Source organism: Lissotriton vulgaris, chromosome 11, assembly GCF_964263255.1.
Source record: "Lissotriton vulgaris chromosome 11, aLisVul1.2, whole genome shotgun sequence".
Lineage (NCBI taxonomy): Eukaryota > Metazoa > Chordata > Amphibia > Caudata > Salamandridae > Lissotriton > Lissotriton vulgaris.
The window spans coordinates 365,702,009-365,717,207 of NC_141699.1; the positions used below are offsets into that span (position 1 = coordinate 365,702,009).

At 49.9% G+C, this 15,199-nt stretch overlaps 1 protein-coding gene across 1 annotated transcript in view; it reads left to right on the forward strand.

Annotated features, from left to right (window-relative positions):
* Positions 1 to 15,199, forward strand: part of LOC147679786 (myoferlin-like) — a 3,853,508-nt gene that overhangs the window by 309,113 nt on the left and 3,529,196 nt on the right. Inside the window, exon 3 of the mRNA XM_086943347.1 lies at positions 5,638 to 5,801. Within this exon, the coding sequence (XP_086799473.1) occupies positions 5,638 to 5,801 (164 nt within the window). The remainder of the gene's footprint in view (positions 1 to 5,637; positions 5,802 to 15,199) is intronic.

The following is a 15,199-nucleotide window of genomic DNA, read 5'->3' on the forward strand; positions in this document are numbered from 1 at the left end:
TTTGCAAATCATCTAGCCGGGGTGCTGAATGTTTGTGCGGACAGTCTCAGTTGGCATTACTCGGCCGATCACGAGTGGCGGCTTCATCCAGAGGTGGTCCATCACATCTTCAGGATGTGGGGGTCTCCTTGGTTGGACCTATTTGCAATTTACAAGAACGCTCATTGCCTGTTGTTCTGCAGTCTCCAGTATCCGATGCAGGGAGCGCTGGGGGGGGGGGCGCGTTTCAATTGGATTAGAGCTCGCACCTCCTTTACGCGTTTCCTCCCATACCCTTGATTCCTCGGGTTCTGAGGAAGATTCGCCAAGACAGGGCCCAAGTTATATTGATCGCCCAGGATTGGCCAAGAAGGGTGTGGTACACAGATCTACTTCACCTCTCATTGCACCGTCCGCTATGTCTCCCTCTCAGGGCAGACCTTCTCTCGCAGTCGCAAGGGCAGTTTCTACATCTCCACCTCCAGAGACTGCACCTTCATGCCTGGAGATTGAACGGGGCAACCTGAGTTCCTTCTCTCTCCCGCCGGATGTGGTGGATGTTATTTTATCGTCCAGGCGGCACTCCACCAAGTCTGTTTATTCTTCCAGATGGTCTAGATTCATTAAATGGTGTGGAGAAAGATCCATTGATAAAAGGCCCATTTGTCAGATGTTCTTCAGTTTTCGCTTTTCTTGGCCCAGCAGGGTTGGGCTGTGGCCACTGTTAAGGGCTATTTGTCGGCTTTGTCGGCTTTTCTATGTTTGCCGGACCAGCCGTCTTTGTTTAAGTCCCCCATTGTCTTGAGGTTCATTAAGGGCCTTACCAATAGGTTTCTGCCTACTCCTTTTGTTATACCTCAATGGGATTTAAATAGTGTTTTGAATTTCGTACTGGGTTCCCCATTTGAACCCTTACATAGTTGTCCTTTGGGACTTCTGTCTTTAAAATGGTCCTTCTTGTGCTATTACCTCAGCAAGGAGGGTGAGTGAGCTTCAGGTTCTCAGTTCGAAACCCCCGTTTTTGACCATACATGCTGAAAGGATGGTCCTCAGGACCAGGGCTGCTTTTCTGCCTAAGGTGGTTACTCCCTTCCATCTAGGACAGTCCATTACTCTTCCTGTATTTTATCCTCCCACTCACCATTCCAAGGAGGAGGAGAGACTTCACTGCCTGGATTCAAAAAGAGCAGCAAGCTTTTATTTGGATAGGACTAAAGAATTGCGATTGGACGATCAGCTCTTTGTGGGCTACGTTGGAGGCATGAAGGGCAAGGCTGTGCACAAGCCGACTCTTTCCAGATGGCTCATCTTGTGCATCAAGATCTGCTACGCCCTGGCTGGTAAGGAGACTCCTGAAGGTATTAGAGCTCATTCTACCAAAGCCAAGTCATCCACTTTTGCTTTGGCCAGAGGTATACCTGTAGTGGACATTTGTAAGACAGCGACATGAGCCTCCCTCCACACTTTCGCAAAGCATTATTGTTTGGACTCCGAAATGAGGAGGGAGGGCCACTTTGCGCGCTGTGTCCTGCAGGACTTTTTGATGTAAAAGGGTGGACACCCTCCTCCGGGAGTGGGACTGTTGTGGGAATCTATTCAAAAGGTGAGGAATCCACAGGCAGATGTATCCATCAGAAGAACAAGTTACTTACCTTTGGTAACACTTTTTCTGGTTCATACAGTAGCTGCCTGTGGATTCCTCACTGACCCACCCTCCTCCCTGATGTCTACCCTTGCATACCTTAAAGGTGGCATGGTTTAAGATGTTTGTTTTGCATTGTCTCTTCTATCTATCTTTATATTTTGATAGGAAATGTTTTTATTCTTTGGCTTTCCTTTTAATTTTACACTATGTGTATTGGTTTGTGTACTGTGTTACTTTCAGTCTGTTGTCGGTTCACCTGTTCGCCTCGGAGGCATGGAAAAATGGGTGGAACTGACGTTATCACGCCTACGAGGCTCCGTTATGGCTCCAGTGATGACATGCGGAGCCGCGAGCGGAGCCATAGCATTGTGACGTCGTCGTCGGCATGGAGAGCTAGGAAAAAGTTTCTGCGGAATGCTGATACAGGGGATAATCATAAGGTGAGGAATCCACAGGCAGATACTGTATCCACCAGAAAAAGCGTTATCGAAGGTAAGTAACTTGTTCATTGGGCTCATAGTGTTTGATGTGTGGGTCTCATGTGAGCTCGCGCAGGTGGACAGGGTGAGAGCTGTGGATATCTAACAAGGGTGAACCAAAACTTAGGACAATTGGACCCTAAGGAAAGGGTTGGCAAGATTCAGGGGTGCCTCCCAAAGGAGGGGCTGGACAAGAGGGAGGATACTCCCCTGTCCTTTGTCCCGATTAGCGCCAGAGTGGGAGCAAACGGCTCCTTGAGCTGGTTTGAATTGTACTATGCAAAGAGGGCACCAGTTGTGCCCTGCACGTAGACTATGTGGCTCTGACAAGCCCTCCCACCCTGCCTCAAAACACTAAATTCTGTCTGGGAGGTGGTCACTCCTCCCTGTGACAGGATACCTATTGTTCTGCCTTCCTCTGCCCAAGCTTGGCTCAGCAGCAGGAGGGAAGAAACATGTCTCTGGAAGGAAGCATCCTGGCTTGCTGTCTGGGTCTGGAAAACTTGTACCGGGAGCACAGATGGACTCCCAAAGGATATTTACGGTGCATGGAATCATACCTCCCACAGTGTTTACGGTGTGGGGGTATGATTCCAACATGTTTTGGTGTCGGGGTATGATTCCAACATGTTTGATACCATACATGAAAGGATTCGTTACAGCCAGTTTTGAGGTGGTCACCGCGTAATGACATGGTGCCCCATTTATATGGTTTATGGCTGTCTCACGTACAACACAGGAGCATTGACTTCATAGGCTGTAGGGCTGTCCTGCTCATGCAGGGGCACCCTCACACTTATAACCAACCACCCTGCCTTCAGGATTGAAAGGCCTGCTCTAGGAGTGACTTATAGGTTTTTAGTGCAGTGACCTTAGATATAGGTAAACCTATATCTTTACTGAATGGTGCTAGCACCAGCTTACACAGGCTGCAATGGCAGGCCTGTAGTTACACGTGGTCTCCCATAGGTGGCATAATATATGCTTCTTCCCATGGGAGACCCCTGGTGTACCTATGCCCTTGGTACTTTAGTACCATATATTAGGGACTGATAAGTGTACACCTGTGTCCAATCTGTGATGTACCTAAGTACTTACCAAACCAATGTAGGGAAGAAAGTAGAAACTGGGGTCCTGATTAGCAGGATCCCAGTCAGACTAGTCAAAAACAGCATCATATCAAGCAAAAAGTGGGGGTAACCATAAAAGCAGATCCTACCTCCCTACAATGGATAACACCACCCCCATGTGATAATGCAACCGGTGCGGTGGGGATCATGGACCCTTTGTCAAGAGGCCCTGCATCTCTAGACACGGCTAGAACAGCAGGGCATAACCCTGGTGTTTCAACACCTGGCAAGTTCTCTGAATGCCAGTGCAGAGGAACTCGCTCGTCAATCACGAATGGTGTCTTCAGTTAGAGATGGCGCAAGATCTCTTTCAACAGTGGGGAGATTCTTGGTTAGATCTGTTCGCCACCGAAGAGAATGTGCAATGTCAGCAATACTGCATACTGGAGGTTTCAAGGCAGCTATCGCTCTGCAACACCTTTCGTCACCAGTGGCAATCAGGCCTGATCTATGCCTTTCTGCTCATACCACTCCTGCCCAGGGTTCAGAGGAAGATTAGAAACAACCGGGCCCGAGTCATTCTTGTGTCTCCAGACTGGGCGAGGAGAATCTGGTATACAGAACTTCTGAAAATGAGCATTGATTCTCCGATCAGGCTGCTCCTTCAGGAGGATCTTTTGTTGCAGCATTAGGGGAGGGTCCTCCACCCGAACCTGTCAACTCTTCGCCTCCATGCACGGAAATTGAGCGTCTGCAGTTGATGCCGTTTGACCTTCCTCCTGAAGTATGCAAAACTATTTTGGCGGTCAGGCGGCCCTCCACTAAGATTGTATACACCTGCTGTTGGCAGAAGTTTGTATTGTACTGTACAGAAAGGTCTGTTGACTCTCTTTCTGCTTCTCTTTCCACTGTTCTTCTATTAATTTTGACCCTTGCCTAGCAGGGCTGTGCTTTGGGTACTCTTAATGGTTATCTTTCTGCTCTATCCGCTGTTTTGAGGCTGCCCGACCAACCCTTTCTCTTTAGGTCTCCGATTGTAAATAGGGGTTTGAAGGGGCTGGCTCACTTGTTTCTGCCCATGCCCTTTGTTATGCCCTGGAACCTTAATTTGATCCTCACTTTTGTCATGTGTGCTCCTTTCTAGCCCCTGCACAGTTGTCCCCTTCATCTGCTTAAAATCAAGAAAGCCTTTCTTGTGCTGATAACTTCTGCCCAGAGGCTGAGTGAGTTACAGGCGCTATCTTCAGGACCCTACATGATGTATTTTGCAGACAAAGTGGTGCTTCGTACCCGTACTTTATTTTTGCCGAAGGTGGTGACCCCATTCCATCTGGTTCAGACTATCATGCTGCCTACCTTCTTTGCTCCCCCACATCCCTCTAAGGAAGAGGAGCGTCTCCACCAGGGGAAAGGCTGCGACTACGGCCTTGGCTCGGGATGTCCCAGTCCTGGACATGTGTCAGGCAGCAATGTGGGCCTCTTGTTTGCTAAGCTCTACTGCCTGGACAGTCAGGTCCACAGGGACAGGCTTTTGCTCGTTCAGTCCTCCAGGACTTCCTAGTGTGAGGAACTGGTTCACAACCCACTGTCAGGAGAGTATGGCCTGGGTATCTAATTCAAAGATAAGTAATCCGCAGCTAGAAGTCTCTATCAGATGAACAAGTTACTTACCTTCAGTAATGTATTATCTGGTGGAGACCATATCTAGCTGCAGATTCCTTACAGGACCATGCATGCCTCTCCGCTTTGCGGTCTGATTTTGATAGGGCTAGGGATACTCCCTTTTTCAGGGCCCTAATATGCACACGGTTAGTTCAGTTACTCGTGGCTTTGCACTTCTGGCATGGAAAAAACAAAAAGTTCTGACATCTGCGCGCCTGGGTGGTGCCTATATAGGTGGCCGCGATGTCATACCCGACGCTAACGACACTGCCAACGTCACATGGAGCCACCTGAAGGCGTGCGCAAGGGGTATTGCTCGAGCAAACGTTTCTGGATCTAGCCTGACGCCTGGGAAATTCAAAGGTAAGGAATCTGCAGCTAGTTATTCTCTCTACCAGATAATGTATTACCGAAGGTAAGTAACTTGCTCACTCATTCTTCATAAAAAAACCTGACCACACTCCTTTCATTTGATCATATATAAAATGTTTGTGATTCTTCTTTAGTCATCCATGCTAGATACAAGTGAATTATGCTGTCCTTGTTGCTGGATTATTTGCAAAACGTACAAAATATTAATTTCAAAATACTTTCTCTACATTAATAATGTGCTTGGTTTACTGATATGCACAAAACTCAATTTAACCTCAGTGCTTACTTGCTGTAGATGTGTGATTTTACTTCACTGTTTCTTTAAGATATTGTGCCTATTATGAACAATCCCATCCTTGTTCTCCTACTTATATTTATTTTAAATACAGTGCACCCCCTTCACAGCTGCTTTTCTGTCTTTTTTCTGTAGTATGAAAACCAGGCAAAGTGCTGCGGGTCCTGGGGTACCAAAGGCCTAGGAAAGCACCCCTACTTTTCAGACATTTCAGGGAAGTTCAGCATTCCCAGAGAGAAGTTCCAGGTTCCCCGGGGGTGGCAGTGGGACGGAGAATGGACTGTGGAGCCGCAGAAGAGGTGAGTGATCTCAAGATTAGTTAGGAAACCCCTTAATAGTATAATTCCTCTTATCCTCAATAATACTCCAAGGATTTTTTCCTGCCTTCCATCCCTTATAGTAATATGAGGAGAGTGTTGTTTATCTAGTCTCCCACTATTACTATTACAGAGGGGAGAAATGCTCATGGCCCGCCCCCCAGTACTGTTACTCATCTGATAGAGACATCTAGCTGCAAAATGCTTACCTTTGACCTTCCAGGTGTCAGGCAGGATCCAGAAGATTTTTCGTAGCAGTACCCCAGCTCGCCCGTAAGTGGTGTAGGTCGAATCCGCGTGACAACGTATTTGTCATGACGTCCACGTCGTCAATATAACCGCCACTCTGGCACGCTGACGTCAGTTCTGTTCTTTCCGCACCAGCCAGCGCTGATCCGTTGAGGAGAGCTACCTCCTTTCATTTTTTGACAGACTTTTTTCGATGTTTAATCTACGTTGGCGTGTTTAGTAATGTCGAGTAAGAAGACAGCGGGGTTCAAGCTGTGCGGCGCCTATCACAGTGTCATGTTGGTTCCGGACCCGCATTTGGTTTGTCTTTGATGTCTGGAGCGCGACCACGACTCCAAGTCGTGCTCTGACTGCCGGGCCATGGCGCCGAAGGCTTTGAGGGAGAGTTCCCTAAAGCTTCTCATTGCCCAGTGGCCAGCTCCGCAGAGGTCACCTTTCCAGTCTCAATCCTGGTCCAGGTTTCGGTAAAGGGGAAGGTCTGAGCACCGATCTCGTGATTCAAAGTCCTCTTCGTCGAATACAAGTAAGAGGGATCACAAAAAGCACAAGAAGTCGAATCATGCTTCGACTTCGCCCGCCCGCCTCGTGACAATGCGGAAAAACCTCGGCGCTCGAAGCCCCGCTCTGTGAAGCGGGTGCCTGGCTCGGCTCTGCGTTTCCCTTCCTTTACGGGGCTGGGTGGGACTTGAGAGCCTCGTGCTCATCTCCCCGACCGACAACCTTCGCACACCCCTCCCTCTCGGAAGCCTGCTAGGGGAAGGAGCTCGCCCGTCTGGGCCGGAGGGCTCGGTGGAGAGGTGCGGTTGCACAGGCACCGGTGGGCCCAGCCGTCTCCCCGGAAGGAGAGCGGCGGGCCAAGGCGCAGCCTGAGCTAGACCCAGGGGTGCCGGATGCTGGCGGCTGCCGCACTCCTCGGAACGGTCGTTCCAAGCTGCTGTGGAAATGCGCTGGGCAGAGAGGGGTGACGGCGTGGCGCGTGGGGCCTATGGACTTGCCGGGCAGAAGCGTCCGGGGGCTGGAGCCACCCCTCCTCTTGTGCTCAGGTCGGACCACTGGGGGATGCGGGCTTCCGGGCCACTCGGCCTTCGCTCTGCTTGGTGAGGGCAAGGGCCACAAGGGCAAAGCGGCAGGCCCTCGAGTCAGACGGGCTATGAAAGGTGGAAGCTCTTTGCTTGAAACAACTGCTGAGGCTGGCCAAGCAGTCCATCCCTAAACGGACCGAGCATGCCCAATCAATCGGACTACGGCCAGGGCCTCCCCCTGGCAGGCCACCATGAGCGGGGGATGCTGGCTTCGCGCCCCTGCCCGGTCCCGGGGCAGGCAGACTCAGAGGAAAGGCCCATCTGGACGGGCTAGGAGTCCGGTGCTTGTCGGGCCCGGATTCTGCATTCCCCTATTTCTGAATCTCTGGACCTCACGGATTTCTGACTGACCCTCGCACTGGGCCCCAGCTGGGCCTCAGCCATGGGGCTGTGAAGAGGAGCCGACAGGCACTTTGACAAGCAGGCAAAATGGGGGAGGTCTGCAAGGGACCCGCAGAACCCGTCCCACGCCCTTGGTGTAGCGGCAGGCCGTATGACGGGGCCCAGGGTTGGAGCCCCCGACCCGGGGCCTGGCGGGGCCTCTGTACCCCATCGGGGATCCCGGGCCCAGAAGCGCAGGGGAAGCCTCCCCGGGCCCACAGGACCTCGTCCTTGGCACCCTGCCACGCACCAGGCCCGAGGATAGAGCCTGGGAGGGGGAGGCCACCTCCTCAGGGGCCGGGCTGGAACTCCTGAACCCAGCCAAGCGGCGGTAGGCTCCCCGAAAATGAGAAAACCCGTCTCGGGCCTTTGGCAGAGCGGAAGGCCGGGTGACGGGGCCCAGGGCTGGAGCACCCGACTTGGGGCCTGGAGGGGCCTCTGTACCCAGTCGGGGCTCCTGGGCCTGGAGACGCAGGGGAAGCCTCCCCGGGCCAGCGGGACCCCCTCAGGTGGATCTTCCATTGCAGAAACAGGGGACTGTCTTCCACCCAAACCTGTCCAGTTTCCACCTCCTTGCATGGAGATTGAGCAGCAACAGTTGACAGCCTTCATCCTTCCTCCCAAAGTCTGTAATGTTATCTTGGCAGACAGGTGTCCCTCCACTAAGACAGTATACGCCTGCAGATGGATCAAATTTGTGGCATGGTCCACAGCAAAGGGTGTGAATCCCCTTTCGGCCCCTCTTTCTGAGGTTCTCTTGTTCCTTCTTTCTTTGGCCCAGCAGGGCTCTGCTCTGGGCACTCTTAAGGGCTATATCTTAGCCATTTTAGCCTTTCTTAGGTTTCCGGATCAGCCTTCTCTTTTCAAGTCCCCAGTTGTAAATTGCTTTCTTAATGGCATTACTCATCGGTTTCCTCCTGTCTCTTATAGATATATTGTTACCGAAGTTAAGTAACTTGTTCTTTAGTGTCAGCTATAGCCTCCAAGATCTTAGCCAACTGTTGCTGCACTAGGTCATTTGTAACCAAGGTGTTCAAAGCTCCCTGGTTATGCTCTAGGGGGTCCTCTTCCTGGGGCACTCCTGTCAATTTTGCTCTGGACTTACACATTCTTTCGTTTAGTTCTGTTTCCACTCTTGTCGCTACTTTTATCACCTGCACGTGACGCTTTTTGCTGCATTTCCTCCTTAGTTAATGAGGTCACCTGCTACCTAGGAATGTGACCTCCAACTCCTGTCGGTCGATTTTGCTCCCCATGTCTTCACCTCCACAGAAGTTTATGTGGCAGTTCTGCCAGTCTGGTGCTTACAACAGATAGTCTAAGGCTTACCCCAGGCTCTATCCCTGCTGCTCCACTTTCAGTGGGTCACCACCAAGCTTTGGGGGGGTAATTCCTTGCGAGATTCCTTACAAATCCAATGCCCCCTCCACTCCCAATCGTCTCAGCCGCAACCAGTTAGGTGCCACCCAGATCAGGATATATGTCTGCAAGCGCACGTCTAGTGGGTCCAAGTTTTTATGTCTTCAGGCCACAAGGAATGCTACCAGCAGGCACCTTTGTCCAGGCGTGCTAATCTACACGCCCCAGGCTCCAGTGTCCCGCATCCCAGGCCAGTCCTGTTCCAGATCGCTTACCTCGGGCGCCCCCCACCTCCTTCACGCCTAGGCCTAAGCCAGACTGGCCGGCCCACTGCAGCAAAGCAAAAAGCTTTTGGTGTTTGGGGACCTTTCTGTCGTTCGTCGGGCTCCAACCCGGGCCCTGAGACTCCTTCACCAGGGTGGGCCAGGACCTCCCAGTCTCCTCTGTCATCAGTTGCGGGGTCTGGTCTCTGCTCCGAGAATCGCTGGGCAAACTGCTCTCTCTCTTCACCCAGGTGGCTGGCCTCGTTCCCCCGCGGCAGCTTCAAGGCTGCCGGGACCGTCCACATCGCTGAAATGGCAGGATAATTATCAGGCTGATGCAGAGTTCTGAGCTCATGCATCCGCCATTGTTGGCTGTATAGCCACGCCTCCCTTGTCCAATGCTGTGCTTGGTGCCAACTGAGGTCATCCTTCCTGGGGCGGAGCCAGTGCCTTATTTTATGTATAGGCCTGGTGAGGGAGACGTTTGAGTGGGGAGAAGATCCAGTTGAAGAGGACAACCAGTCCTTTCAAGTACCACACATCAGGCGTTATACTAACGCATTTTAGTGCGGTGGTCCGCATCACTGCGCAAAAATGCAACGTCACACATTTATAGCGCCTCCTTGACACCCCCGCCGATGCAGAGGCATACAGACAAACGGGACTGAAAGCGCCACCCTGGCCAAACAATCATGATGAACAAGCAGCGCGGACCGTGTGCTGCTCTGGCAGAGTGTGTGCAGTGATTACAGTAATGAACTCTCAAGTGTGCTTGAATGCCAGGTCAGGAGTAGGTCGCACCAGCCTGGTGCACCATCAGGATTCAAGCAAGCCGGGCCGACGACGACTGAAATGCCAGAAACCGGTCCCCGGAATCTTGTTTCCTTCCCAGTATAAGAATTGGCTTGGTAGTTTGGTTTGCCCTGTTCCCATGATGCACTGGGACAGGAACAGACTAATTTGCATATAGCCAGGTTCTGAGCTGGGATGGTGCAGTGAGCTAAAAAACGGTGATGGATTGAAGCCCTGATCTGTTGACTGGGTAGGAGTATTCTTCTTAATTCAGAAACTCTGTCCATCACCACCCCCTTTTCTGAATCATTTTGTCCACCATAAGCGTGGAAGGGTATACTCAGATGTGAGTCCCTTGCTCATTGCACCATCAGGATTCAAGCAAGCCGGGCCGACGACGACTGAAATGCCAGAAACCGGTCCCCGGAATCTTGTTTCCTTCCCAGTATAAGAATTGGCTTGGTAGTTTGGTTTGCCCTGTTCCCATGATGCACTGGGACAGGAACAGACTAATTTGCATATAGCCAGGTTCTGAGCTGGGATGGTGCAGTGAGCTAAAAAACGGTGATGGATTGAAGCCCTGATCTGTTGACTGGGTAGGAGTATTCTTCTTAATTCAGAAACTCTGTCCATCACCACCCCCTTTTCTGAATCATGGTGCAGCAATCAGCATTTATGATTATCACAGCTGCTGCAAACCGGCTGGCACGGCACTCGCATGACATGGTGGCGTCATATGATTACAACAGAGTGTGTCCATTTATAACTGGACTGTCTTTCTCTGAGTGTGCTGCATGGCGAGTGGCAGTTATATTTCATTCGTTGGCTGTTGCGCTATAATCATATTGGTGGCTGGTGAGAGGGGTCACACAGTCATCGCAGAGGCAGGATCATAATGAGAAGATTTTTACAAACGGATCTGACTGCCTCAGGTGTATGCTGCCGGACTCGTTGCGGCCGACAGGTCTGTGATAATCGTGATAGTAATATTGAGAAAGTTTGATTTTACAGCTGATCCTGGAACTCTATGCTGTGCTCACCTCAGCTGGTGCCAGTTCGGGCTGGACTGTTCCCATGAGGCACAGGGTCAGACTGATTTGCGTATAGCCATGTCTGAACTGGGGTGGCAGAGTGGGCTAAAGAACGGTGATGGATTAAACCCAGATCTTTTGACTGGGTGTGAGTGTTTGATTCAGATGCTCCGTCCATCACCACCCCCTTTTGTACTGATATTTTTAATGTAGAGCATCACTCACTGCCTGTTACAGCTCTGCTCTGCTCACTGCTCTCTTCGGACAGCGCTGGGCAGCGCTCCTTCGCTCCACTCTGAACTCCCTGTATTGATCCAGATCTCAATGGTATTTAGTTTTGTCTCTCATGTGATTGGAATATATATGGTAGGAGTCAGTCACATCCTGCCATGTGTTTCATTCTGGTCAGAGACGTCCAACATTTGAGCCAACAGTACACTATATTTAATTTACATCATCACTGCTATAATTGAGTCTGTTGCTCACTGCTCTCAGGTGCACTGATGCCCCAGCACTTCACTCAGCCGTCAGACAGAGAGTGTAGCCCATAAAGTATTGATTTTAATTATTTATTAGCACTAAAGTAAAGTTCTAAAATATTATTACAACCTGACTGAGCCTGTAGCACTGGAAAGGAGTAAATTCATTATAATTGATTAGCAGCTTCCCATTGTAGAGAAAAAGGTGTAGCCACATTTGAGGAACCCTCCTGGGATGGATCAAGCCTGAGCTCATTTTGTCCTGCTTGCACTATTACCCTTCTTGGGGATTCCTACTCAATGATTCCCGACTCAGACGGCTCCAGCTCCGGGGATATCTGTGGGAGAGACGCTTACGGTTGCGGCAAAATGTTAAGGTCACCAGTAGAAGTATCCTCGGTTGAGATTAAAGTCTGTGAAACCACCAGCTGGACGTCCTCTATGCCAGAGCTTACCCAAGATTTTGCCTTGAAGAAAAGGGATTATTCTTTCAATTCTTTAGATTTTACAGACCCAGCTTTATGTTCGGAATTAGCCCCCTCTAGGTCTTCCACCGGTGTTTGGTTGGGCGAAATCACCCCCTCCCCCCATCCCCCCATCCCCCCACTAAGTTGTTGGTGGCAGGGCTGAGGCTCATTTCCAAATCTGCTGACTCTGCCTCCTGCAACTTTTCTGAGAAAGTTCTGGAGGCCGCCCCGGATTCCCTACAGACATTACCAGATCTTTTCTCGGTGAGGCGGCACGGTTTGCCCGGGCTGGGCTGTAGCGTGTCCTACTGGTCTGAGCCAGGACAGGAGAGTCTAAATGCGTTGCAGCTCCAGCAGCCATTGAATAATTTCACATTTTGAAACTGACTCCAGTGACTTTATTTTCTGTCTTCCTCCCTTTCCCTCCTTCCACCTCTCTCCTCCTCACCTCCTCTTGAGAGATGGTTACTGTCTGTGAACATAGATTGTAAATTAATTAAAAAAACAAGATGCTGTGCATTACCAATGCTTGAGACCTCCCAGCGACCCTCTACCGAGTAGCACCTAAGTACTTTGCTAGCAACAGAGCGAGTGCATTTACCAACCATTGAGAAACCTGGTGGTCCGATGTGAAAAAGAAGCTCCACTTCCCTCCTATACATCACTGGTCCATTGTCAATCCTGAAGAAGAGGGAGGCAGCACCACATACAAAAGCATATCCTGTTACGCCCAGCATCTAATAATTAATTTGTAGCCACAACTGTTGTAGGCTGTATGCGGTGTAACTCGCTGCTTAATTTTTCACGATCTCCAAAAGTCTCTCAACTCATGCCAAAATTTCCAACTCTTAGAAAAGTTAGTTACCCCTCAGCCATCTCCTGGTGTGCAATAATCACTGACTTACTGCACTAAACAGACCAACAGACTTATTTTTTCCGTTTTTTTGAAAGCATGGGCAAACAGGAAAGGGCGTAAAAGAGCTCCTGCAGCGGCAATCGAAAAAGCAATCTGAAGTGGCATAGATCTGTTATGGGGCGGTGTGTTCCGCAGGTTCTCTCTGCTCCCAACGCGTATATTGCCAGCTGCGCACGCACGCAGCGTTACAACATGGTGGGAGGGAGTGGTTTGCGGTGAGCTCAGCTACCAGCAATGTTCCTTCTCCCCAAGCATATTCGGGAGCTTAAAGCTTCACAAACTATAGAGATAACGGCTATACATGCCTGGTTTACAAAAATTGAAGATTCTATGGCCTGGATTCCAGCAAGATTAAACGAGGCTTAAACGAGAATATCGCAGTTGGAGGAACAGGTTTTCAAAATGAAGGCTAATGATGCTACTTTTCAGAGCCAAAAGTCCTCTTTTGAATACAAGTGGAAGGAGTTGGAGAATCACTCCAGGAGTTCAAATCTTCGAATTGTTGGTGCTCTGGATGGACTTCAGGGCCAGCAGCCACTCCAATGGGTTGACTACTTCATTAAAAAATAAGTAATCCTGGAATACACTGGGGATCTGACTCTCATGAGCGCCCATCTTGTGCTAGCACATTTTCCTCCAAACTCAAAATTTCCTCCGAAGATACTACAATTTCGGAGATTATCGTGTTAATGAACAAATTCTATCCAAAGCAGTCAAGCAGAGACAGTTTATTACACCTGAAGTCCCACTATGTTGCATATTCATACTAATAATATAAAGAGAGAGCCCAAACCTTTGAGGCGGGTAATCTCAGGAACCACAGCACCAATCACAACACCCAATACAGCGTTGGAAAGGGCAGTTGCAGCAGAAGGACATAGGCTATACAGACGCCCACCATATACATTTAAAAGGTAAAAGAACCGTGCCAGCAAAGTAGTCCCTTGTGGGCGTGTCTGCGTTGTGCTGTGGGCGTGTGTTGAGGGCGTGTGCTGGGGGCGTGACAAACACTGGGGGCGTGTGGTACGTTCCACCCTTCATGCCATGCCTCATATTGTGTGCTAATCCCACCCTGCTCCCTTTAAATACCACTGCACCCCATGATCATAACCCACCCTTACTCCTTAAAATACCCCAACACCCTTAAACACTAACCCATCTTAACCTTATAAATATACCCTGTACCCCAAAACCCAAACCTATCCCTAAACCCTAAAAATACCCCAAAACCCAAACCTAGCCCTGAACCCTATAAATAGCCCTGTACCTCAAAACCCAAACCTACCCCTGAACCCTAAAAATACCCCTGTACCCCAAAACCCAAACCTAGCCCTGAACCCTAAAAATACCACTGTACCCCAAAACCCAAACCTACCCCTGAACCCTGAACCCTAAAATGCCCCTCTACCCCAAAACACAAACCTAGCCCTGAACCCTTAAAATACCCCTGTACCCCAAAACCCAAACCTACCCCTGAACCCTATAAATACCCCTGTACTCCAAAACCCAAACCTACCCCAGAACCCTAAAAATACCCATGTACTCCAAAACCCAAACCTAGCCCTGAACCCTAAATATACCACTGTACCCCAAAACCCAAACCTACCCCTGAACCCTAAAATGCCCCTGTACTCCAAAACACAAACCTAGCCCTGAACCCTTAAAATACCCCTGTACCCCAAAACCCAAACCTACCCCTGAACCCTAAAAATACCCCTGTACCCCAAAACCCAAACCTAGCCCTGAACCCTATAAATACCCCTGTACCCCAAAACCCAAAACTAGCCCTGAACCCTAAATACCCCTGTTCCTCAAAACCCAAACCTACCCCTGAACCCTACAAATACCCCTGTACCCCAAACACCAAACCTAGCCCTGAACCCTAAAAATACCACTGTACCCCAAAACCCAAACCTACCCCATAACCCTAAAATACCCCTGTACCCCAAAACACAAACCTAGCCCTGAACCCTTAAAATAAAGCTGTACCCCAAAACCCAAACCTACCCCTGAACTCTAAAAATACCCCTGTACTCCAAAACCCAAACCTAGCCCTGAACCCTAAAAATACCCCTATACCCCAAAACCCAAACCTACCCCTGAACCCTAAAAATACCCCTGTTCCCCAAAACCCAAACCTACCCTAAAAATACTCCTGTACCCCAAAACCGAAACCTAGCCCTGAACCCTAAAAATACCCCTATACCGAAAAAACCCAAACCTAGCCCTGAACCCTATAAATACCCCAGTTCCTCAAAACCCAAACCTACCCCTGAACCCTAAAAATACCCCTGTACCCCAAAACCCAAACCTAGCCATGAACCCTAAAAATACCACTGTACCCAAAACCCAAACCTACCC